Source organism: Martes martes (assembly GCF_963455335.1).
Source record: "Martes martes genome assembly, chromosome: 11".
In the NCBI taxonomy this organism is placed as follows: Eukaryota; Metazoa; Chordata; class Mammalia; order Carnivora; family Mustelidae; genus Martes; species Martes martes.
In genome coordinates, this window is record NC_137899.1 from 38,232,538 (window position 1) to 38,259,132 (window position 26,595).

At 39.6% G+C, this 26,595-nt stretch overlaps 2 protein-coding genes across 4 annotated transcripts in view; one reads left to right on the forward strand and one right to left on the reverse strand.

Moving 5' to 3' along the window:
- Window positions 1-26,595, reverse strand: part of PEX1 (peroxisomal biogenesis factor 1) — an 81,926-nt gene that overhangs the window by 33,803 nt on the left and 21,528 nt on the right. Inside the window, exons 1-9 of one of the 2 annotated variants that reach the window (XM_080818075.1) lie at window positions 16,723-16,869; window positions 12,298-12,441; window positions 9,036-9,119; window positions 8,518-8,632; window positions 7,698-8,422; window positions 6,209-6,328; window positions 2,180-2,303; window positions 1,867-1,967; window positions 880-962 (exon numbers count right to left, since the gene is read on the reverse strand). In XM_080818075.1, coding sequence (XP_080674201.1) covers window positions 880-962; window positions 1,867-1,967; window positions 2,180-2,303; window positions 6,209-6,328; window positions 7,698-8,422; window positions 8,518-8,632; window positions 9,036-9,119; window positions 12,298-12,441; window positions 16,723-16,851 — 1,625 coding nt within the window. In that variant the 5' untranslated portion in view covers window positions 16,852-16,869. Of the gene's footprint in view, window positions 1-879; window positions 963-1,866; window positions 1,968-2,179; window positions 2,304-6,208; window positions 6,329-7,697; window positions 8,423-8,517; window positions 8,633-9,035; window positions 9,120-12,297; window positions 12,442-16,722; window positions 16,870-26,595 lie in introns of those variants that run through there. The other variant, XM_080818076.1, reaches the window with a different exon arrangement.
- Window positions 17,194-25,784, forward strand: RBM48 (RNA binding motif protein 48). Of its 2 annotated transcripts, none has more exons than XM_080818079.1 (5): window positions 17,194-17,325; window positions 17,970-18,160; window positions 19,809-19,954; window positions 21,424-21,992; window positions 23,976-25,784. In XM_080818079.1, the coding sequence occupies exons 1-5, from the start codon at window positions 17,215-17,217 to the stop codon at window positions 24,060-24,062; spliced, it is 1,104 nt and encodes a 367-aa protein (XP_080674205.1). In that variant the 5' UTR covers window positions 17,194-17,214; the 3' UTR covers window positions 24,063-25,784. The 2 variants fall into 2 exon arrangements, with proteins under 2 accessions (XP_080674205.1, XP_080674204.1); XM_080818078.1 differs by having other exon boundaries at window positions 17,208-17,325; window positions 19,814-19,954.

Below are 26,595 nucleotides of genomic sequence, written 5' to 3' on the forward strand. Positions count from 1 at the left end.
CTCTCAAATGATTTTTGGTTTGGTAATCCAAATAATCATGAATGAGTGCATTTGAAGCATTAGGATAATGGAAGACTTATTTCCTCTTAAACTTAGCCTTTGAAGTCCAGTTTGAATTTGTAGATTATACAAGCACAAACTTCAACCCACTTTCTGACTCTATCACTTCCTGATAATAAATATAAATTCCTAAAATCAGAGTCTGAAGAGATTTTACTTTCAACATGAGTATTATGCTGTATTTAATTATTGTTATTTTATGGTTTAATCCTTTTACTAGAACATTTACAGATTATACTATTATAGGAAACCAAATCACTACTACTACAACTACAAAAAATCGTGAAGAATTCGAAGATGTAATGTTTATAGGAGATTCTCATATTCTATAAGAGATAAAGAAATTAAGAGGAAGTTCTTTTCAGACTTGTTTGATTTTAAAAGTTGTGGAAAACACAAATAATCCCAATTAGTACATTAATAAGATAGTTGAAGGAATAACTTAATTTGAAATATTTTTAAACACTCAGATAATGTTTTTGGATTTAATGTTTAAAATAAACGTACTAGCTCTAAGAATTATTGCTTTATTCAAGCACATATGATCCAAGTCATATCCAGTTGCTTCCTTCTCACAAATCAAATCTCAAAGCAAAATTTCTAATAAGCTTCAGCCTTTTATGTAGTTACCTAAGAAAACAAGGCAAATTACTAAGCAAGGTGTGACAATTGAAACAATCCCTGAAAAAATACCTATTAATGCATTATTAAGATTATTCAATGACATTAACATCTACTTTGATGTTTATACATAAAAACCCTGCCAGACATAATGTCAAACATGGCTGTAAACATACTAGTTTGGCCAGAACTTCTTACCCCAAGCAGTTCAGCTTTAAAAAAGGAAGAATAAAGTCAATTTCCTCACTGTTTTCTTCTTTTACCATAGGATCTAGAAGGACCTATAGTAGCAAGGAAAAATCAGTTTTACATTTCAAAGTTATATCTTTGGTCTGTTTTTCTCAGGTCCCAGGAAACGGAATTACTGATTCTGTTACACAGAGAGAAAAGACACATGGTGCATGCAAGATCATTACTCAAAATAGCCTTCCCAACAGCAATTTATTCAACCAAGGAACAAAAATATTTATGGTGAACGAACAGTAAAGGATCTCCTTCATACATTTTATGGACACATCTTTATATTTGCAATTTTGATTTGTGTCATATTTACTCTTCACAATTCTTACATTTCTATCTCCTCTGAATGGTATTCCTTCAATTTTATCTCAGAAGTAGAGAGACAATGTCTGGTTCTCAACCATTCAAGTTCTAAATGACTAGAGTATCTTCAACTCTATAACAAGAGTGACTATCCTAACAAAAACCTAGTATTCTAAAAAGTCCACTTATAAAATCCTTCTGGAAGGAAAGTGATCTGATAATATTTGTGAAAAGTTGAGAATTTAAGAACTGCCAAAATAATGCGGGTTACTGCAAACATCGGTTACAGCAGACCTACAAGTAAAAATATGAATTTAAAAAAAAATCAAACCCCTAGAGCTAGTTTTCCTTTGTTTCAATACGAGAATAATTTGAAATCATGATCCATTTGCCAGTTAACACAATCAATTCTATTCTTGAAACTTAACTGTGCCTCGACTTTAAGTATAGGATAAATCAATTTGTTTAGAGAAGTTAAAGAGAGTACATAATAAAATATTTTAAATCAAGTTATTCCTTACTCTTATCATTCACATTTCTAACACACTTCAGGATACAAAGTCTTACAGGTAAACTCATATTTTGTTATCCATCCCATGCAACAAATATTAGTTCGTTAAATATTCAATAATATGTGATTACTTGTATTGTGGTCTTCTGCAGCAGATTGGTGCTCAACAAAAAAATGTTTTCTTTTTCTTTTTCCCAAGAATTAACTACATTTAAAGAAAACTCCTTCAACCCTATAAAAAAAAAAGTAATATATGTAGAGTTAGCACTGAAGTGGAGATGGAACAATTAAAGATTTAAATTTACTTAAATTTCAATAAAGGCATTCTTTGATATGTAAAACCATTTACTCATCATTATGTTTCCTGTTCCCCCTATGACAGGTTGGAAAAACAACGAAAACTTCTTCAGTAGGAAAAATAGCAAAAGAACAAAATTTACCCACCATCTTTAAATCTCAGCTTAATGTATTCTTCCTCTGATAGTATCACAGGAAGTGTGGTGGTAGTACCCTGCTGTAGCCATGAAGAGAACGCAGTTTTTACGTCTTCTTCACTTACATCTTTAGGCTGCCAGAGTAAAGGGAAGAACAGTAATGAATTATCCAAATGCCTACATGAACGCTAACATCGTTAGCTTAACACTTATCTTGCTAATAATATCCAAACCTTGTTACAGCTGATGCACCTAAAACAAGCCTCTTAACCTCTCTGAGCCTTGCTCAGCTCAGGTGAGAGCCGTAAGCTGGTGTCCCTTAGGGAGGAGACTGGTCAGTTGCATCAATCACGTTATATACCCATTCGGCAACCGTTTGGCACAAGTGATTACATGTGCTAGTTCGAGATGCAACCAGCCTGGCATGACCATTTGTTATCTGTGTGACTGTGGGTAAATGAAGAAAACTCTCTGAACTTCAGTTTTATAATCTATTAAATGGGAACAACTAAAAATAAATACATTTTTTAAAGTAAAAAAAAAAAAAAAAAAACAACAGACCTTACCAAACAAAACCAGGAAGGATGTTCATATTTATAGGCACGGATTTGGGATTTGACATTAAGGATAGCGGAGCCTGAAGAAACACTTACAGGGGCACCTGGGTGGCTCAGTTTGCTAAGCGTCCGAATCTTGATTTTGGCTCAGGTCATGATCTCAGGGTCGTGAGACTGAGCCCCACATTGGGCTCTGCACTGAGCATGGAGCCTACTTAAGATTCTCTCTTTCTCTCTCTTTCCGTCTGTCCCTCCACCCTCCTCTCTCCCTCTCTAAAAAAAAGTGGGGGGCAGGGCAAAAACAAAAAAACATTTACAGAAGTGGTGAAATTTTAAACACTCCTTAGCTCTATGACCAGTGATCCATGTACCACGATTTGGCTCACTGGATAACCATTCCAACCCCATTCTCCCTTGCCTCCCTCTATGAAAGAGGGGGGAAAGAAAACTCCATTCCCAGCCTGAGCTGTGAGTACATGTCTGCATTCTGACCAATGGTGTGCGATCACCAATCGTTAGGGAGGGCTTCTCCTCCTAATTGAAACATAAGGCAACTTTGCAAAGAGAAGGCTTTTGCTTTCAGCCATTTCTTCTGCTGCCAAGAATGCAGATGTGATGCCTATTAGTACAGCAAACGCCTTGAATCTAAGAGGAGGAAAGTTCCAGGCCAAGGATGGCAGAAAGACCAAAGGTGCCTAGATCCCTGATGGCATAGTTTAACTGCCTCTGAGCTCCTCCAAACTTCTTTGTATGTAAGAAAAATAGGCTCTTTATATGCTGAAGTCACTTTTTTTTTCCTGTTAAGCAGGCTACAGCACTGATATGTTCAATAAGTACAATGTTAATAAACTGTTCAAAAGGTATGAAGAAATTCTAGGAAAAATAATTTTTAAAGTTTTTGAAGTTCTTAAATTAGAATTAAGTTTTTAAAACCTTACTGAAGCTAAAAACACCCAAATACCCGAAAATTCATGTAGGAAAGAGCATTAATATCTGCCTAGGAAAATAAACCTCTATTCATTCCACCATTTCTTAGCTGGTGCATTTCTGTTCTCTCGTCATCCAGAGTCAAGCTTAGCTCTGCTGACTGAGCTCAGTTTAGAACCTGATCACTACAAAAGCCGGGTGAAACTAAGGATAGCCATTGCTTTTGCACTCTCAAAGATCACAGAAATAGTCTGTTTGGATATTACTGGGCAACGGGATTAAAGACCTAAAGGAAGGGCGTCTGGTGTACTCAGTCAGTAGAGCAAGTGACTCTTGATCTCTGGGTCCTGAGTTTGAGCTCCACGTGCAGGGTAGAGTTTACTTAACAAAAAATATACCTAAAATCAAGGGGCACCTGGGTGGCTCAGTGGGTTAAAGCCTCTGCCTTCGGCCCAGGTCATGATCCCGGGGTCCTTGGGATCGAGCCCCACATCCGGCTCTCTGCTCAGTGGGGAGCCTGCTTCTCCTCTCTCTGTCTGCCTGCCTCTCCTCCTACTTGTGATCTCTCTCTCTCTCTGTAAAATAAATAAATAAATAAAATTTTAAAATACCTAAAATCAAGACTTGAAGAATCAGAAAGCAACTCACACTTCCTCTAGAATCAAAATTCTTAGGTCCTAAGAGGTATAATCAGCTCAGAGAGACCTACCAATGTCCTAAGCTTCCACTAAAATAAGCACCTCGGGATTGAGAAAGGAATTCTGTAGTAATATCCTATTACTGAGCCAAAAAAAAAAAAAAATTCTCATTTTTTCCCGCAAGACCTAACATTTGAAAAATACCAAGATTAACTAAAAAGTTAAAACTAGAAATCACTGTGCTCCATTCTGCTAAGGCGTTCAACGTTCAGTTACATACTATTATGGAAATGGCATTTATTCTATTTGTTTTCCTCTTCTCCAGTATATCATATAAGTTGTCTTATCTGGGGTTTCATCAATTAGAAGGTTGTTAAAATGGTTCTTCCATGTTATAATGATCATCATGATCCAAAGATTTAAAAGTATCATCTGAGGGGTGCCTGGGTGGCTCAGTGGGTTAAGCCTCTGCCTTCAGCTTAGGTCATGATCTCAGGGTCCTGGGATCGAGCCCTGCATCGGGCTCTCTACTTAGTGGGGAGCGTGCTTCCCCCTCTCTCTCTGCCTGCATCTCTGCCTACTTGTGATCTCTCTGTCAAATAAATAAATAAAATCTTTTTTTTTTTTTTTAAGTATCATCTGAATAATCAGAGAAGGGTAAAATTGTGTCTGGGAGTTTTAAAACCTGTAACAATAATTTTTCTGTATCGTAGCTCTCTGGGAACTGGTAAACTAAACTGGCACAGGTGACAATCTCCCGTCAATGCACAGTCTAGCACTTTCCGGTTGCACTATTAATACTGAAACAACACAGGGAAAATTTTTAAAAATTATATGGATGTAGCAAAAATATCTATCTTTTAAAAGCCAAATTATCGGGGTACCTGGTGGCTCAGTCAGTGGGACATGCAAGCCCTGATCTTAGGGTCATGAGCTCGAGCCACACTTTGGGCACAGAGCTTAATGAAAAAAAAAAAAAAGCCAAATTATCCATGTTTGCATTGGCACAATATACATAATATGTGTGTTGTTTATTAAAGACTTCTCGGTTTCTCAAAAAGTTAAACAGAATTATGCAAAGATCCAGCAACTCAGATGCCTGAGTGGCTCAGCTGGTTAAGTGTCCATCTCTTGATTTTGGTTAAAGTCATGATCATAGGGTTGTGAGATCGAGCCCTACATCGGGCTCCGTGCTGGGCGTGGAGCCTGCTTAAGATTCCTCCCCACCCCCCCCACCCAACTCTCTTTAAGAAAAAAAAAAATATATAGCAACTCAACTCCTAGGTATATACCTGAAAGAACTCAAAGCAGGGACTCAACAGATACTTGTACACTCATGTCCATAGCAGTGTCATTCACAATAGCCAAAAAGATGGAAACAACTCACGGGTCTATCAACAGATGAATGGAGAAACAAAATGTGATATATGCATACAATGGATATTATTTTGCCATAAACAGGAATGAATATGTTCTACTACTTGGACGAGCCTTAAATGCATGTTAGGTGAAATAAGCCAGATGCATGAGACAAATATTATAGGATTCCACTTATATGAAATATCTAGAATAAGCAAATGCATACACAGAATATAGATTACAGGTTACCAGGAGCTAGGATAGGAGGCGATAGGGCATTATTGCTTAATGGGCACAGTTTCTGTTTGGAGGCTGGGAAAGTTGTGGAAACAGGGGTGGCGATGATTGCATATAATGAATGTAATTAATGCTGAACTGTACACACTTAAAAATGGTTAAAATAGCATTTCATTACACATATTTTACCACAACAAAATAAAACAAAGACTTTTTTGCCCCTCTAGCAAAAAGGAAAACATTCTTATTACGCGGCTGAAGCAACTAGAAATTTTACATGACATGTAAAACATCTGTGATATAACATAAATTTGAACTCACTATATTTTCTCTAGGTTGTAGTTTTAGAGATCTTGGGATTTTAGGGGTAATTTCCACTGGAGTTATTCTGACTACTGCATGCATTTCTATATCTAGTCTCTTTCTCAGGTCATCTGGAATCTGAAATTTAAAAATAAAAATATAAATATGTGCAAAACTTGCTTTAAAAAATATTCCACAGCATACACATTGTTATTAACTTCTATGAATTCAGGTAAATTGATGGAAGCTGTCATAATTCATAAGAGTAACAAGATGGATATTCAGGCACTATCATATCACAAACATTTCCATTTTTCCCCTTCGTTTCTTTCTTTCCACACCCTCTTCGGAATGAGATGCATCAATCTGGCTCTCTCAAGTCAAGCCTGCTTGAGGCCCGCCACTCCTCGGTGCCCATGGCCGCCAACCTCTCAAGTGCAGCGGTAAGTGAGGACTCCTCACTGCCGTCTTACAAGGTCCCTAGGCCCCTACCTGGCACTTCTTCACCATGTCCTCACCATGTATTCAAGGAAAACAACGGTATTGCCACCAAATGGCAGAACCATTAACAGAAAAGAGAAGTGCTAATAAGTTCAGTGTTAGATGTTGAAGTGTAGTGTTGAAAATGCAGCAGGATCTCCTAAACTAGAAGTTTAGAGCTAATGAAAAATAATGGGCCAGAATTTTATGGCCCAGAATTTTAGAAAACAATGTAAGCTAAAGAAATGAAAACTTTGTAAGTTGCCAGCACAGAGGTCAGAGGTGAAACTGGCAATAAAAGAAATCTACAAAGGAGACCCCCTTGCTTTCCTATTTTTCTCCTCTGTCCTAATAATTTCCTCCCTTTATCACCATGAGGTCTTCCCTCACAATGGCTCAGATTAAGAAACAAACAAAAGGAGCTGGTGACTCGTTCCACATAAAGTAAGCATTACTATCTGAGGCCAGGAAGAGAAGGTGGACACTGGTTGCCCTCCTCCCCTTCACAGTCCCACAGTGAAAGAGCGGATTCCAGCAGGGTAAGCAGCTTCTGGGTACACTCCAATCCAGGTGCCCCCTCACGCTATGGGTCTCTCCCTAACTGGGTACTGCCCTCAACACACAGCAAGTCCTGCCTTGGCTTTCGGGAACTAGGGAACAAACCTTCCACAGGTATTAAAGATGTGAGGCTTCATAAGGCACCCCATGCTAAGTGTGAACTCGAGAGTCAGCCCACCTGGGTGTGACTCCTGGTTGTACTTACTGTGTGACCTCAGGCAAGCAATTCTGACCTCTCTGGGCCTGCATCTTATAGCTGTCCAAGTTTCCTTAACCAGGAAATACACAACCTTCACCCAAACAAGGACTTTACCCTGCACTCAGAAATGGGTCCCTGCAGGAACTTCAGACACTCTTTCTTACTCTACTGACTTTCAAATTGTATATAAAACATTTTTCTAATTTGTAATTTGGAGAATTTCAAGCAACAGGAAATTGCTTTCTCCTTAATAGTACATTTTATACTAACCCAGACTTTCCCAAGATGAAGAGCTTCTACAGTTTTGGTGTATTTGGTGGCATTCTTCAATTCCTCAAGTCCATTCCAGACTACTTGCAGCACACAGGCCTTAGCTGCTTCCTGGCTGTGGCCCGAGCTGATCGGTTTTTGATCTAGTGGCTCTAAGGTCTGCTTCTCTTTTTCAGGTGACAGGACATTTTGTTTGGTTTTACTTTGCTGTTGCTTTGGAGAAAATAGCTTAATTAGCTTTCCGTAGGTCACAGTAAAGCTGGGCTCCACATCAAAATACTCCTGGTCCCATGGAAATATATGAATGGCACAGTGTCTGTGAAACTCGGAAGTTGCTGTCGTGTTACACACACTGGGAGGCTGCGATTTACACACTCTGAAAATGTTGTCTAGAGGAACGACTTTGGATTGCATAGTTTTGAATGCATTCATTTCAGTTAAACCCCAGGATAGCTCCGACTTCTTCTCAGACCCAAAAGAAAAAATGCTTCCTATCATAGTCCATAAGCTTGGCATGGATGGGGAGTCAGCGGTCACCTCAGAATCCGTCTTACTAGACCCAGGGCCTGTCAATCCTTTTTGGTCTCCTCCATAATTATGAAATTTCCCATGCGCATTATCTGCTTTTGAAAATGTATTCTCCTTGGCTTGGCGGGTCTTTGGCTGAATAAGGAGTTTAGTGTCAGTTTCCAGCCTTCCATAAGCAGCAGCTGGCATGAGTGCAACTGTGTGGAAAAGAAAGCTTCTTAGTACATGTTCCCCTCTGCTATGGACTCAATGCTATGGTGCCGAACACAATGGAAAATGTAATAGCACCTACCAATTCGGATAAATACGTAAGTTTGTTGATCAACCCAGACAGGAAAAACAGCTTTTGGAAAAACTATTCGAATCTGATCCAGAAGATGCTGTTCAAGGGAAGCAGCATGCAGCTCCTACAACCAACAAACAGAAAGATCTATTCACTTCACCTTTTGTCATCCCATGTCTAGTAAGGAAATCATAATTCACTCTTCTAACTCGAACCAACTCAGACTGTATAATGTAGCTCAGAAAAGAGAACTTTAAAGACACTGATGTTTTGCCTTCCACTTATGGAATGATTAAACCACAGGGATAAGAGGCACAGCATGGGAAATGTAGTCAATGGTATCGTAATGGCATTGTCTGGTGACAGGTGGCAGCTACACTTGCGAGCATGGTGTGATGTATGGTGAATCACTATGTTGTACACCTGAATCTAATGTAACACTGTGTGTCAACTAGACTTCCATATAAACAACTATGCTGAAGTAGTTTAACATTAAACTGGGCTAATTCCCATTGTATTTTCTTTACCAGTATCTCCCAGTCATCTGCTGAGAGGGGTTCCACCTCAACTTGTTGACAAGATACCACACGGGAGCACAGCTTGAGAAACACCTGGAAAAAATGGAAAATGTAAAACTACTTTTAAAAGACTTTTTGTATCCCTAGAAAATGAGAAGCTCTCTTTAGGTAAGGAATTAAGTGTGAGCGAGTGAATGAGTGAGCATGTGTGCCTCTGTGTATTGTGTAGATCTCCACGGGACAAATAATTATTAAGCACTTATTCTTCGCTACGCCTTGATATACTCAAAATTTAGGGAAAAAACTGTCTCACAACTAATTATAGGAAAAAGGAAAATATATCCTAGCACAACATATGTTTTAAAAATTAAAGATAAGGGGTGTCTGGGTGGCTCAGTCCATTAAACGTCTGCCGTTAGCTCAGGTCATGATCCCAGCATCCTGGGATCAAGCCCCGTACTGGGCTCCCTGCTCAGTGGGGAGCCTGCTTCTCCCTCTGCCTGCTGCTCCCCTAGCTTGTGCTCTCACTCTCTCTGTCAAATAAATAAATAAAATCTTTTTTAAAAATTTAAAGAATAATTAAAAGATTTAAAGATAAGTGGGGTGCCTGGGTGGCTCAGTCAGTTAAACATCTGACTCTTGATCTCAACTCCAGTCTCAATCTCAGGGCCGTGAGTTCAGGCCCTGTGTTGGACTCAGTCAGTGTTGGACTCCCCACTGGATGTGGAGCCTACTTTAAAAAATAATAATAACTGGGGCACCTGGGTGGCTCAGTGGGTTAAGCCTCTACCTTCGACTCACGTCATAATCTCAGGGTCTTGGGATCGAGTCCCGCATCGGGCTCTCTGTTCAGCAAGGAACTTGCTTCCCCATCTCTCTCTGCCTGCCTCTCTGCCTACTTGTGATCTCTCTCTCTGTCAAATAAATAAATAAAACTTTAAAAATAATAAATAATAAATAAATAAAGACAACCATTAACAAAAGAAAAATAATTCAAAAATGTAAGAAGATACAACAGTGACATCAGTTCATGGCTGGATCTAACATATACATATTTTATTATTTCTAAAAGTTTTATGACTTAGTTTTATAACTAACCTCAAGCCATGGTGCTTCAAGAAAAGTAAGAAAAAAATGTAGAGACAGAGATCAGAGCCAATTACTTACAAGTATAAACATTCACAGCTAGAAGTAAAGTAAAACAAATGTGCCCTCATTTCAGTCTATGGATATATATGAAATGATAGCGTGTCTCAAGAAGTTGGACTCTCCCACCTTACTTTCTTCCCACTTTCTATACGCATTTCTGAGGATGGAGGAGTAAAACCCAAAGCCACCAAGGATTACACGCTCCAGTGAACCAGCCCTTCCTTCTCTGCTTTGTGGATTGGAGCTGAATTTCCCCAAAAGCCACTGCAAACTTCCTTCAGCATCTCCCACGGGCCCTATGTGAAAAGAGTGATTGTGGGAAAGCACAGAACAGCTCCCGCCCCCCAAGAAGCTAGAATCCTGGGTGAGCCAGTCCACTTTGTTCATATTCTTTGGGAGAGTGCCTTAGGCACAATACACAGAGGATCTGCAGGAAATCAGGTAAAAGTTCACTTTGAAGTAAAGAGGCATTAAAAACACACAAGACAGGGACGCCTGGGTGGCTCAGTCAGTTAAGCCACTGCCTTCGGCTTAGGTCATAATCCCAGGGTCCTGGGATCGACTTCCATATGGGGCTTCTTGCTCAGTGGGGAGCCTGCTTCTCCCTCTGCCTGCTCTGCCTGCCGCTCCCCCTGCTTGTGCTCTTCCTCTCTCTCTGACAAACTAAATAAATAAAATCTTTGGAAAAAAACACACACATACACACAAAACTGTTTAGAGGCTGATGAAGACATCAAGGTTGGGAACAGGAAGCTGGTGTTTCCCACAGGGAAGGCCTACATACTCGAAGAGAGCAGAACTTTAACTTGCTATACAATCCTGGGCAAAATGTTCTATCTCCCTAGGTTTGTAAAGCAAAGCACCAAAGTTAGTGATATCTAGGGTCGCTGTGGTGCTGAAGTTTTAAGATTCTACCAAAGATTTAGGGTAAGCAAAGGACTAATATGAGGCCTATGGATTTCTCATTAGTGGATTATTCTCATTATCAAAAATATTCATGAACAAAATTAGGCTGTGTTCAAAACAAGTTAAAAAGATGTGACGCTGCGGGATCCTGTTGTGGGAACTGGTAATAGAATGCAGTTTAGCCCCATTTATCAAAATTTTAAATGTACAGCCCCCAAGACTCTGCAATTCAATTTGTAGTATTTTACTCCACAATGCCTACAAAGATGTTCAATGTATATTGTGTAATACATGGAAAGGTATCTCTGATATATTTTGTGGGGGGGAAAGCTGCAGAAAATGTGTATGATCCCATTCTTTAAATCCTAAAGGTATACTGAGATCCCAACATACAGTACACACTCATTCTGAGGCTGGGGTTAAAGAAAGAGAAAACCATTTTTTTACTTTCGATTGTAAAATACTTGTAATGAGTGTGTATTATTTCTGCAGCTTAAATATTTAGAAAGGAATAAATTGGTGAATACAATTAAATGAAAACAGAAGTCTTTTAGCTTTGGGGTTTACAACCTAAGCACATTAAATCCATAGTCAGGACAAAAATAGAAAAATAACAACTCTTTTGTTGGATAATTTTTTAAAATCAATTATGACCCTGGAAGGTTAGAAGATTTGCCAGAAACAAATTAAGTTTAATAACAATAAGTAGGGGCGCCTGGGTGGCTCAGTGGGTTAAGCCTCTGCCTTCAGCTCAGGTCATGATCTGAGGGTCCTGGGATCGAGCCCCGCATTGGGCTCTCTGCTCAGCAGAAAGCCTGCTTCCCCCTCTCTCTCTGCCTGCCTCTCTGCCTACTTGTGATCACTCTCTCTCTCTGTCAAATAAGTAAATAAATAAAATATTTTTTAAAAATAACAATAAGTAAAACTCAATAATTCATAAAGCAAAAAAATTACACACAAACAAAATTAGAGAACCTGGAAAGTGAGTAAAATACAACACAAAGTCAAGTAGGGAGCAGACTACAAGATAATGACTTAACAACAGTATATAGTTAACTTGAGTATGCTTGACTGGTTATAGCAGCACAGAAGTTAGGTGTCATCTCGCCTCCTTAAAAAAATTAATCTGAAAAAAAAATTAATCTGAATTTTTTCTTCCCATTGCTATATTGTACGACATTAGGAGAAAGTCACAGTCATAACATTTTGTACTTACCTGGTCCCCATTTGAGAGTCCAAGTTTCTGACCAACTTGTCTGTTAATTTCAGCCACATTTTCGCCTTGATCACTAAAATGCCTACCTTCCACCCAACTCAAGAATGCAGGCTGGTGACCCCAGGCTACTTCTATAGCTTGATTCTATTTATTCAGGAAGAAAGAGGGTGGGGAGAAGAAATAAGAAGGGAGGGGTGAGAGTCTTTATATGCTTTTCTGGATTCACATAAAAAATAAACTATTATTGCAACCCACACATACAAAAAGAGTTCTACAGATAAGTGATAGCTCTGTTGTGCACATTAGAGCATTTAAAAAGCTATAATCGTTTCTGATAACCAAAGCTGGTGATGCTATGGGTGAAACCAATACCCTTGTTTTCTTATGATGGCATTATAAATTCATTCAACCATTCCAAAATTCAAAATGGCACTAGGTAGCCAATGAATTTACCTAAACTTTGAGCCATATATGTATTTGAGTACTTATTCTGGATTAATGATTCAAAGAAGAAGAAAACAACACCAGAACATATCTCTGCAGTATTTTCTGTAACAGTGAAACTTATGACTGTCTTAAATATCTAACAATAGGGAAAGTATTCAATAAGCTACAAATTTACTATTTTAGTAGAGCATGAGTCAATAAGTAGAAATATATCATGATCATTAAAAACGTAACTGTTTATTAGAAGACAATAAATGTGCCTGGTAAAAGCACAAACGTTACAAAAAAAATAAAACAAGAAGCTAGGTCCCTATTCCCAGAGGTAATTATGGTTTATAGTTTCTTACGTACACTTCCAGAAATTTTACACTACACAGCTTCTTAAATAATTTTGAAAGTTTTACCACTATGGAATTCTAAGAACAAAAGTCAAAATATGAAATGTGTTCCCATTAAGAACAATTATATAAAATACGTTAAGTTTGTGGCTAAGCACTAAAAAACAATGTTTTCTATGATTAAAGAATTACAAACTCATTATTGAAACCTTAAAAAATATATAAACTTGGAAGGAAAAAAGGAATTACTGATATTCTCTCAAGACAACCACATGAACAATTGTCTATTTCTAGCTAATCCTGTTTTCTTTGCAAAATTTTTAAAATAGTTGTATATTATAGTCAGGATTTAGTATCCTTTTCCCCACTTAACATCGTATCATCATCATTTGTAAACATATATCATTTTTTCAATAAAAAGTAAAGACTTCATTAATCAAAACTTACCATCTCAGGAAGTTTTAGTATTATTAAAGTCATTTATTTATATCAATAAATTCAATTATTAAATTCATTCATTTACATCAAATTTTACTACCTCAAAACTTGTTATAGGCCGCTTATTGTTTCTTTAAATAGGAAACTTTTAAAGGATGTTGGAGCCACTTCTGAAGCAATATAATGTACTTTAAATTAGCTATGTTATTAAAATGTTATTAAAGTTTTGTATAGAAGAAAGTCATTATGTACCACTTAGTTGTGTAATTTTTCTCACAATTCACAGAATAGTCCAACTGCTCACAATGACAAGACCTTTCCACCAAGCACCATGTGATAAAGTATACAGAGCCCTGGATTTGGAGTCAAATTCCAAATTACTGTCAGCTGTAATTGTGTCAGCTGAGGTTACAAGGGTGAAAATGACCAACCCCCGCCAGGTGCTTTCCACACTCTTTCATAAGAGTCTGTGGCATATAATCCAGATCAACTCCTATTTCACAAGAAGCTTTCAAAACCAGAGATGTTCAATAAGGAAATACAAAATACGCCCTGAAATATCAAAGAGGCGAATTCTACCAACTCACTGGGGAAGGGGAAAATCAACTTCATCAAACAGGAAAAGTACAATTACTCATTCGGTCAAAATGCAGTAATAGTCATAATAGTCATAATACATGAATCTATATTTGGTAAACCTTGCAGACTAATCGGAGTCCATTTTCATGTAAAACCTTTTCCACCTGAACCACAGAACCTCAGGTAAAAAGAAGAAACCAGCAGACTGGATAGAAAGAAGCCCGCTTCTCCTGTCAATCAACAAATGACTGACTACGTGCTTTTGCCTATACCTGTGGTACCGGTATCACCTGGAGAGAACTTTCAGGTGAAATCATGGGTGGTCATGAGCCTTAGGACCGGCCAGATCCGAGGCCTGGGTTCTCCCTTGCTAACACAAAAGAAATGACAAGTCCTTATCTGGCCATTTCTGGATGGCGATTTAGGTTCGTTTGTCTGCATTCAGTGTGGACGGGAATCCTTTCCCCCATTTCAGCAATCACAGCAAGCACGGAGCCCAGTATACAGACAAAATAACTGAGTTAAAGCAATGGTTCTCAACTGGGGGTGATTTCTGTTCCCCAGGAGACGTCTGGCAACGTGTGGAGACACGTGGAGACTTTTTTGGACTATCACTACTGAAAAGGAGGTGTGCTACTGGCATCTAGTGGCTGAAGGTCAAAGATATAGTTAAATATTTTATAATACCAGCCACAGTCACCCACAACAAAAAATTATCCAGCCTAGAGCTCCAAGGTTAAAAAACCCCGAGTTAGGGGCGCCTGGGTGGCTCAGTGGGTTAAGCCTCTGCCTTCAGTTCAGGTCATGGTCTCAGGGTCCTGGGATCGAGCCCCGCATCAGGCTCTCTGCTCGGTGGGGAGCCTGCATCCCCCCGCCCCTCTGCCTGCCTCTCTGCCTGCTTGTGATCTCTGTCAAATAAATAAATAAAATCTTAAAAAAAAATAAAAATCCCGAGTTAAAGCATCTACTGGGTATCCAGTCCTGAAATAGGGGCTTGGATAAGCCAGTGATGACACCAGAGACACAGAGTACAAACGAGATGTGTCACATAAACACAAAAGTGAAGTTTTGAAAAGGAGTCAAATGTGAGCAACCGAGAATTTGAAAGCTTGGCGGAGGAGGTAAGATTGCGTTCAGCTTTTGAAGGCATGAAATGAAGAAAAACATTTTGGGGAGAAAGAATACCAAGAGTAAGATTACTGAAGTAGGAAATTGCTAGGTTATGAAAGAAACAGTGAGAAGGCCAGTCTGGATGCTGCACAGTAAGTGAAAGACAAGAGGACAACTTACCTGGAAATGGTACCTGCCTAGGAGTGCTAGTTTCCTAGCATGTGAAAGTACAGAAATGACCTAGATGCCCTAGGTCCCTTTCGCCATCAACGTTCTATGATTCTATAATAGTAGGGCTCAATTCTTGTGTATCCAAGTAGCCCAAAGATACATATATATTTTTAAATTACAGATGCCTAAAGCTCACTCCCCAGGATTCTGATTCAAGAAGTCTGAGGAAGGACCAGAACACTGGTATTTTGAAAAACTTAAAGGTAAATCTGACACAGGCCAGAAAACTATTCTTCTGACCCTCTTCCCATTACAACGTTATAGGTATTATGTCCTCTATGCTTCAGCCCAAATAAAATAATTCAACACATTAACTCCCAACTTTTGACTTCCTGCTTTAATAATTACCTATGCCCTCTAAGCCAATAATTCTAGGGTAAAAAAAAATCTAGAAAAACAGTTCTGGAAAAGTAAAGTGGAAAGGTAGGATACTTAAAATTACTGTAAATTCTTAAATATTTCCTGCATGACTAGCCAGTAGTGGGTACTATGCATCCAGGATTTCAAATATTCTATCCCTTTGCCAGCATAAGCATATCAAACTCATAAGACTATGTGCCTCTATTTCTAGTAAGAAAATGAGGATGTTGTACCTCCTTTAATTAATAATTAAAAGGGTAACTGACCGGAGAGGTTCAAGTAATCCTACCTATGTACTTCCAAATATGCATAATTCTACTGCACATTTCTGGTACACCTCAGAACTGTTCCAAGCATCAGCGACACAAGGAGGAACCTTATTTTATTAAACTACCCCGCTCGTGGGACACGGCGCTCAGTTCCTCTTAACATACCCTGTTAACCTACAGGGACTCTGCAAACCAAATCTGCCCCTCCCTCTGGAGGCCGGGACGGCAGCCATGCAGGCACCTGAAAATCACTGGCAAGAAAAACATTTTTTTTAATAAAAATAAAAATTAGCGACTTCCCAGGAGTTTTTCCAAACTGGAGAAATATTTCTGAATGCAGACGTAAATATCAGGATGTTTAAAAGCCCAGTCTCGCCGAGTGAAAACACCTGAAACAGGGCAAGTTAAAGGCCCAGGGTGCACTAGACGTGGTGTGGGCTGTAGAGCCTGCCCTCCCCGGCCTTGCCCTCGAAGGGCCCTCAGTCTGGCCTCTGAACGGCTCGGTGGCGACGAAAGGCAGCCCGTGCCACCGCTCCCGAACAGGCTTGAGGGCCGCCGCGTCCCTAAAGGGTCTTGGCCCGGTCCGACCCCAGGCTGCCAACCGGGTGTCGCGAGTCTGGGTTGTGAGCCGCCGTCCAGGGCTGGCGCGTTACCTGCAGCAGGTGCAGCTGGGCCACGAGACGCCGGGGCAAGTGGAGGAAGCAGTCGCGGGCGTTGGTGAAGACCACAGTCACCGCTACCCCACCACCCTCTGCACCCGCCAGGCGATCGGTGCCCCACATCGTAGACAAGCGAGGACCACCCCCCAGCCGTCCACTTAAGCGGACGCCGGCCACTGAGCAGACCGAGGGCGTCGGAGCCAGAGAAGATCGATCGACCCCGCCCCCCGCGGCCACGCCCCTCTCGCCGCGCGCGCCCGGACGAAGAGGGCCAGGCAAAGGGCTCGAGCTCTCCGAGGTCTCTCCGCCAGGCCGCTGGAGGGCGGCACCTCGTTCACCGAAGTCTCACTCACAGGAAACGATGCCAGACGCTGTCGATTGTCCAGCCAATCCTGGCACGCATTGGCCTATCTCACTCTCTTATTGGGTGAACAGGAATGCGGCGAGACGGATGTTGTCGTTTTTGCAAGGGCCGGAATAGGCAAGATGGCGTCGAGTGGCGGCGAACTTGGAGGTGTATTTGATCACCACGTTCAGAGGGCTGTATGCGACACGCGGGCCAAGTATCGGGAGGGGCGGCGGCCTCGTGCTGTCAGGGTAAAGTGATTTTGGTTTCATTCACTATTGTTGATAGCTTTATCTTAGCTCTAGCTCCACATGGCCACTTTATGTAATAAAGGCTTGAAGGACTGCGGTCCTGTCCATCAGTCATTGGAGATGGGTATGAGAAACCGGTACTCGGTGGCCAAAAATTCTCACGAACCCCCTTTGGTCAACTACTGTAACGTCAGCTCCGGAAGGACAGGGCTATATTTTAGACATTGTATCTTCCGTGTTTACAGTAGCCCTTGGCGCATGGTAAGCACTCAATTTTTGTTCTCTCTCTCTCTAGTAATTTCTTCTGAGCCAGCTTCTGTAAAATATGTCGATTGAAGAGAGTCTGTGTTTTAATTAGAGGCCGTCACCGGAAGCGGTGATTTTTTTTTTTCCAGACCGGCTGAACAGTGTTTCTTCTTTTCAGAGCTCTTAAGCTTTTAATTTTAATTCCAGTACAGTTAACTAGTGTTATATTAGTTTCAAGTTTACAATATAGTGATTCAGCAGTTCTATCTGAGCACATTACTTGGTGCTCAGCATGGTAAGTGTAGTTTTTAATCCCCGATCTTTTTTTTTTTTTTTTTTTAATAGAAGATATGTCTTAGGCTTATTTGGAAGATACATCTTTATGTGTTTTCTTTTAGGTATATACAATCAATTTGGAGTCTCGGTACTTGTTAATACAAGGAGTTCCTGCAGTGGGAGCAATGAAGGAATTAGTTGAGCGATTTGCTCTATATGGTGCAATTGAACAGTATAATCCTCTAGATGAATACCCAGCAGAAGACTTTACAGAAGTTTATCTTATTAAATTTATGAATTTACAAAGTGCAAGGTAATGTGCAAGTTAAGCATAAGTTTCATTTCCTCCATTCCCACTGCTATCACTTTGGCCCCAGTTGTCCCTCATTCATACCTGAATTACTGAATAACCTAACATGGCCCTATATTATTTTTATCTTACTCCAGTCTTAAATGTCATTCCCATGTTTAACAGCCTTTGATCATGTGTTGTTGTAGATTAAAAACTGGGTTTGGGGTAAGTTTTCGAACTCCACTGCTTACTAGCATCATGACTTTGGACAAGTTATTTAATATCAGTAAGGCTATTTTTTTCCATTCTGCGAAATATGTACGGTAAAAGGACCTACCTTCGGGGTTGTGTGAGGATTGTATAAGATAATCGATGTAAAGGGGCTAAATGTAGTGCCTCCTGTGTTCAGAATGCAGTAAACATTAGCCGTTGAAGTTCTTAATGTTATGTACCTTTGTGAATTGACTCAACCTTTTCCAGCTTTCTGTTAACAGAAACTCTGCTTCAGTAAGGCTAAAGTATGAAATGCCTTACTAGTTTTCTGTTGACCCCAGTCTGGTCATTAATTCTCTCCAAGACCCATCCTTCTTTGGCTATTACCATTCATTTTTTCTTTTCTCTCTCTCTCTTTTTAAAAAAAAATTTATTTTTGAGTAATCTCTACACCCAGTGTGGGGCTCAAACTTCTAACCCCGAGATCAAGACTCACATGGCCTGCCGACTTAGCTAACCAGACACCCCAGCATTCATCTTGTCTTTCTGTACTATGAATAGGATTTGCAGTCTGCCACAAAAGCACTTGTTTATGTTGTTCTCTGTTTGCTCTCATATGTAATCTCACTTTCCCTAATCAACTTGCCTGCCCCTCACGGTTAGGGAAGCATATTTTCTAGAGCTTTTGCATCTTCCAGAACACATAGTACAGTAGGCTGTGAAGTTCAACATCTCAGTTTGAATCGTAGCTCCACAAACTAGTGTGAGCATGGCTGTTATAAATCTCCCCAGGCCTCATGTCATCATATGGTTTTTATGAAATGTTAATTTACTTAGGATACTGCCTGGTGCATGGTAAAATCTCAGTAAGTATTTTTATCATTATTCCTGGGCACAGAAGTACTTAAATATTTATTGTAGCTTAAGTCCTGGCCACTCATATATATTTAGTAACTATTTGTTAAATATCATCCTCTACTTTTTTGTGGATTAGTTATGTATTCAATATTTAATTATTGAATATTTTTATGATTACAATATTATATTTATTAATTTTTATGTATGAATTCCATTGTGCTGAAAAGGCTAAATTTGGTATGAGCTGACTCTTAAGGGCCAGTTAACACAGAGAAATCTCTGTTTCACAACCACAGATTGTGTACCTCAGGTTAACTGGTGGCTCCTTAGTTAATTAAAGGGAGTCAGGTTATGTGTGGATGACTTAGCTCAGAACCTGTTAGCACTATAGGGAGAGGGGATGGAAGGCTTGAAAAGTATGCACCAGATCAGTAGAGTCAATACCATCCACAAGCAGCACATCTTAACTCCCACACAAGAGGATGTGTGTACACATAGCAAAACCTGAACGTTGCTCTTTAGATCAGTGCATTGTATACTAGTTCGGCTTTCATCCTAAGTAAATCGAGATTAATACACCATGCTGTTTTCTGTTTAGGACAGCCAAGAGAAAAATGGATGAACAGAGTTTCTTTGGTGGATTGCTTCATGTGTGCTATGCTCCAGAATTTGAAACAGTTGAAGAAACTAGAAAAAAATTACAGGAGAGAAAGGCTTATATAGCAAGAACTACTAAAAATAAAGGTATGGAAAGCCAGTTACTGAACACCTCCTATGCGTCCGGCACTCTGCTAGGTATATCATCATGGAGCTCCCAGTCCAGTGAGAAGAGAGGCAGATAAATGATCACAATATTCAGTAACTGTAAACTGCGGGATTCTGGGCCGCACTCTTAAGTAATCTGGGCTGGAAAAGGAGAGATGTTGGCATGTGGAAGAGTTCCACAGGTTGAGAGAGGTGGCTGAGTTTTGAAGGATAAGTAGACATTACTCAGAAGGGGAAAGGAAGCGATGGGAGGGTAGGCCAAGTAGCATGAATAAATGAGCATCATGCTTCTGAAGGAACATGAATAGTACAGGATAACCACAGCCACAGGGACTATAGTGAGAAATAAAGATTAGAGAAGAAAGCAGGAACTGAATCATGTAGGGCTTTATATCCCATGCTAAGGAATTAAGGCTTGACCAAAGGCAGTGAGAAACAATTAAGATTTGCAGACTAGTTACCAACTGCTAATCTAAAACTGCTGAACGTGGAAAAATTCCACTTTTGACCAGCAGCTGGCCATGTGACCCATATTCCCAACTGGGTTTCCCTAGACACAAATTCCTGGAATAGAGTCATGGGATCTGGTACAAGGATTGTAGGAACAGAGCACTCAGAATTGGACTAAAATAATGTGTGTGGCCTGAAATCTGAATGATACTGGAGGCTCGGATTGCCAAGTTTCCAGCCTTCAATTAAAAGACAAAGTCAATGTCCATACAGTTACTGAATATGAGGAGTTTTTGACTGGGGAGGTTACACGTGGCAGAGGTGAAGAGAGAAATAAGGTGGGAAGACTCTTGGAAAAATTCACCTGAAAATTTGGCAAGAGGGCTATTGAGAGTCCCTGGTCATTAGTAGGCACTGAACATTAACCTGTGGTGCATGTGAATAGCTCCCAGAAAACTTCTAGGGTTATGTGGCAAATAAAATGACAAAATATGGATCCCACATATTGCCACCTTTAAAAACTAACAAGCTAAGCAGTGTGATACATTCATACAGCAGAATACTCTGAAGCTGGGGGAAAAAAGTATTCTATGTGATGACCTAGAAAAAGCCTCTAAGATCCACAGTTAAGTGGAAAATGCAAAGGTGCAGAGAAATGGGTATTATGGGGGAAAAAGAGGAGTAAGTGGGAGGAGGAAGAGTAAGACATACTGGACAGATAAATAAGAAAGTAGGAATGAGGATGACTTAATGGAGGAGTGGAAACCAGGCATATGGGGAGCAAAGAGAGAGTGAAGCTTGACACTAATATACCCTTTATCCTTTTTAGCTTTTAAACACATGACAGTATTGCCTGCTCAAGAAATAAATTTTTCAGGGTAGCATTTGTTAACCTTTTAAAGTGATGTTTGTTTTTAAAAGTGGATATTTGCAAATGATGAAAACAAATGAACCATTTCTTTTTCCTCTTCTCTCACCTTTTAAATTATAATATTAAGATCATTACATGACAAAGAAGAAACTGGTTACAGAGCTTAAAGACACAAAAGATTTTAGACAGGACTTCCATTCAAGGACATCTGGACCTTGTGCAGCCACACTGAACACTTCTACTGGCAACTCCGATCCTTGTCTTCCTTATTCTTGTGAATTGCCTTTATGTTATTTTTCCTCAAAATGTGCGTGTTCGTCAGGGGAACATATGGGCCGGGCATCAGACTCCTCTCGGGATGGTAGAAACCGTGCTGGAACAGTGGAGCATTGTATGCACAATGACTCTTCACAGAAGGTACAAATGAAACCTTTTAAAAATTCATTGGCCTGCCCTGGTGCACAGAAGGCTACTACTTCTTCAGAGGCAGTTGACAGATTTATGCCCAGGACAACACAGCTGCAGGAGCGGAAAAGAAGAAGAGAAGATGATCGTAAAGTTGGAACTTTTCTCGGAACAAGCACGAGTAGTAATGAGGTTATGATTGGGCCTCTGTTACCTCACATACCTAAAGTGGACATGCATGACGACTCGTTGAATACAACAGCGAATTTAATTCGGAATAAACTTCAAGAGGTAAGATCATTTTTAAAAACTGTTTTAAGAGAGCATTTGGTCATAGGACTAACAACTAAATGGAGATTTGTGGCAACTAAAGTATTGTCATTTATTTTTTTCATTTTCAGCTTTTTGATGTGTTTTTCTATAGTTCTCTGTTGAATTAACTGAATCTAACAGAAATGTACGTGCTTTGATGTCATTAATCCTCACTTTAAACGATAAACAGAACATACAGATCTAAAATATAAAAGCAGTGGTTTCAGTCAGTGAGGTCAGCCTGTGAGAGTGGAGCCCAGGCCCTCCCTTTTTAAAGGTCCCCAGATGGTTCTGTTATGAGCCAAAGTACAGAACTGTTGTGTTGAAGGAAAATTATTACAACTTATTTTTCTCAAGTTCAAAGTTAATACAAATTACATCAAATTAAAATGCTTTTTGCTTCTTTGATAAAAGTAGCCATAGAATAAGGCCAGATTTCTAAAGACTAGGCCCTAAGGTCTGCATTTGAAAATGTCAGCTTCTTAAATAGAGTACAACTTGATTGTGCTACTTAAGTAGTAATTTCTTTACATGTTATTTAATCATTTTCCATTTTCTGAACATAAATGAAAGAAAGCTAACATTTGAATTAGCTTTTGAAAGATACCTTTTCATGGGGCAAACCCTTTAGAAATCTGAGGGAGAAAGACCATGGTCCTAAACTTTAAGTCTGAGGTTCAGAAAGTGCTTTTCATGCAGTTGTATATGTATTTTACCGTGTGATGAAGGGAATCTAAGGTGGCTTAATTTGTGTCTATTTGTTTTACCTGAAAATTATTATCTGACTAAGCGTGAGGGATTATTTTAAAATAATAAAAATCTATGAACACAATTTCCATGCTTAAGCCTCTTAAAATTTTTTAGTTATGCTAGCCCCCCCTCTTTCCTTCAGATAGAGTTGATCTGAGGCATAGATACAGATACATAACTCTCTCAGCTAGAGCTCACTGTATTTTCAAGGAAAAAGTTGTTAGGGGATGCCTGGGTGGTTCAGTTGATTATCATCTGTCTTCAGCTCAGGTCCCAGGATCCTGGGATGAGTCTCGTATAGGGCTCCCTGCTCAGTGGAGCCTGCTTTTCTCTCTGCCTGTGCACGTGCCCATGCTATCTCGCTCGTGCATGCTCTCTTTCTGACAAATAAATAAAATCTCAAAAAAAAAAGTTGTTAGGTCCAGATCCTAGGTAAGGAAACAGTAGGACAACAAAATTGAGAAATACTGGGGCACCTGGCTGGCTCAGTGGGTTAAGCCTCTGCCTTCGGCTCAGGTCATGATCTCAGGGTCCTGGGATCGAGCCCCACATCGGGCTCTCTGCTCGGCAGGGAGCCTGCTTCCTCCTCTCTCTCTGCCTGCCTCTCTGCCTACTTGTGATCTCTGTCTGTCAAATAAATAAAATTTAAAAAAAAAATTGAGAAATACTAACTACAACTTACTACAGTTTCTTATAATTGTGCATTTAAATCAAGACTGTTACACTCTGCTTTAACTCATTGTCACTCTTTTTCTGATGGTGTGTTTGGTTTCACTTCCCTAGGAAATTGAGGATTATACCATTTTCTGCTTATTTCTCCAAATTTCTTAATCTGCCCCCTCAAGGCTCCATGTCTCTAAATACATCAGATGTTATTAGTGTTTCAATTTATGCAGAATCAGGATGTCTGTCTGTATCTATAAGATAGCAAATGACTTCAGATCTATAAAGGATTGTTAGAGTATGTATTTACTTTTCTCCCAATTTTTTTTTTTTAATTAAATGGCTTTAGAAATTTTGCTCCCATCAGTGTTTGGACAGAAAACCTTGCCCTGTGCCTAGATCTAGGCTGTACCCTGAAATTGGGCTCATTCTGCCTCAAACCTGATGGCAAGAATTGGACTATTAGATGTATATCTTACCTCTTCTAATAGTTTGCTTATTCTTGTACTACAAAAACTAAGTTTTGGTGGTTCTCTTTTTTAAAACTAGGTCAGTTCATCTGTGCCCAAACCTCCAGAAGACAAGCTGGAAGATGTGTGTACAAGTCGTTCATTAAAGCAAAGAAGAAGAATATAGACTGCCGGCAGCAAATTATGTTTCTGTGGGACTATTAACTTTTTACTTTTAGCCTGTCACTTTAATTGTTGAAGAGATTGTACTGCTGGTATTTTTTAATGCACTTCTCTTTATAATATCATTCAAGCTACTTATCCAATAAAATTTCATCTTTTAAAATTAGGTTGTCACAGACAAAGTAGTTGCCAGCCAAATATGTTCCTTAAAAAAACAAAACTAAACTTTTCCAGGAGCTCCACCCAGTGACTTTGGTTGCATCTTATTGGCTAGAAGTGGGCTCCTGGCCATTCCTAACTCGGGAGGTCTGGCGTGGTGAATGTTTCGGTTTCCAACTTCCGTGGATGAGGAAGAAAGAGAAAAGAGGGTTGTGAAAGGCTTATTCACAGTATTTGCCACAAGAACCAAGCTTGTTGGCTAACTTAAAGAATAAAATCAGTTTATCATTACTTATTATAGGTGTTATTTGATCATACTTAATATTACAGAAACTGAGGACGCCTGGGCAGCTCAGCTGATTAAGCGTCTGCCTTTGGCCCAGGTCTTGACCTTGGGGTCCTAGGATTGAGTCCCACATTGGGCTCCCTGCTCAGTGGGGAGCCTGCTTCTCCCTCTGCCTGCTGCTGCCCCCCTGCCTGTGCTCTTTCTGACAAATAAATCTTAAAAAAAAAAAAAAATACAGGAACCGTTCTTTTACTATTACTTCCCACGTGGCAGTAGTTCTATGTAAATGAAGTGAAAGATAAAAACTTTACAATGCAAATAAGGATAGGCAGTTGGGATCTGTTTCTGATTTTAATACAAGTATTGAGTGATTCACATTCAAAAACTAGAAGTCAGGATGTGTCTGAATGCCAGGGCTTCAAAATCAATACAATTCTGTAAAGTAAAAAAGATAAACTATTAGAACAAAGATGAAATTAGAAGCCTACATTCTTCAGTTAACATCTAAGAAGAATGTGCCTATCTATGGCAGAAATGAATCACTGTATTTGTAAATGCCAGGTCACTAACCACTACTTTTAGCATACCCACATTGCTTTTCCTGGCAGTGAACCACGTAATTGGAAATTGGAACAAGTGTGTTCAGGCTGTTTCCATTTTTTTTTTTTTAACTGATAAAAATAACTTGAGAAGACCCATACCAAATGGTGGTCTGTTTTTCTTTTCTCTGTATACCTAAAGACTTCTTGCCTATTGGATTGAATTTGAATATACCAGTTAAGAAGGTTCATCACCAGTTATGACCTACTGATATAAACTTGCTGGGATGGCTCCAAGTGCTGGACGGTATTAAAAGAAGCTGCAGGCAAGGGGTTTGGCCTTACTTCCTTGTACGGTAATTAGATACTTTTCTCTGCTGAACTCACAGGTAAAAGACACATTAGACACCCAAGCATAGAATTGGAAAGAGCAAGTTACTGTCTAGAACACGCTTCTCAGACTCCCTATTTCAGGGTCTTATTAAAATGCAGATTCTGATGGTAGTGGCCAGGAGCTGGTGGATGGTAGGAATGCAGAATTGTTTATAGGTATAGAATTTCATTTTTGCAAGATGAGTTCTGGAGACTGTATGACATTGTGAATGTTCCTGACATTACTGAACTCTGTGTTTGTAATTGGTTAAGATGATATGTTTTATGTTGGATGTGTTTTACCACAATTGAAAAAAAACCCTCTGGGGGAGAATTTTTTAATTCTTAAAGGGAGGAGCTGCACAATGGGTTCTGTGTTGTTGAATGGATTTCTGATCTTTTCAGGATCTTTTCATGACTGTGGAGGCTAGCATGCCTCCCCATCCCCACCAATGTGCACAGTATTTGACCACAATGAGGGAAAGAAAGAAGAGACTTTGCTGTGTCAAGCATTGAAAGAATGAAAGAGGAAGGAAGGAAGGAAAAAGGAAAAGGAGAGGGGAAGGAAAAAAAGGAAGAAAAGAAAGACAAGATTCTGAGGAATTTGGTGTGGGGTGTGGCCTGAGATTCTAGATGTCTCACAAGTTACTAGGTGACACCATTGTTGCTCATGCACAGACTACACTGAGTAGCAAGGCTCTCGATAACTGGGCTGCTGAATTCTGGGAGCAACTGAAGAACTGTTGGTGTTCCATCTGACCTCAGTAGTCACTCCATTCCAGTCCACTCTATACTGTTTGTCCCATCAGTCCCAAAATGAGATGTTTGCCTTTCACACTTTGCATTTTGCTACATATTTCCAGGCAGAGTTAAAATGTGGGCATAAACTACAATGGGACAAGTTAGAGGAATATGCTGAGATAGCTCAGGAGAGCTTAACATTATGCAAGTTCATCCTCAAAATTGCCATCCAAATTACTACCAAAAAATATTTCTACAGGTTTGCAAAGAAGTTGATCAGAGGAAGAATTAAAGGAAATATTAATGTGTCAAATAAATGATTAGGCTGGCTTTTCTGGCTCAGAAAACTTTCGTCAAATTCATACATAAAAAACCTTCATGAGCACAAATTCTGTAAAGTAAATATGTCCAAGATTTTTAAAATGTAATTATTCTCACTG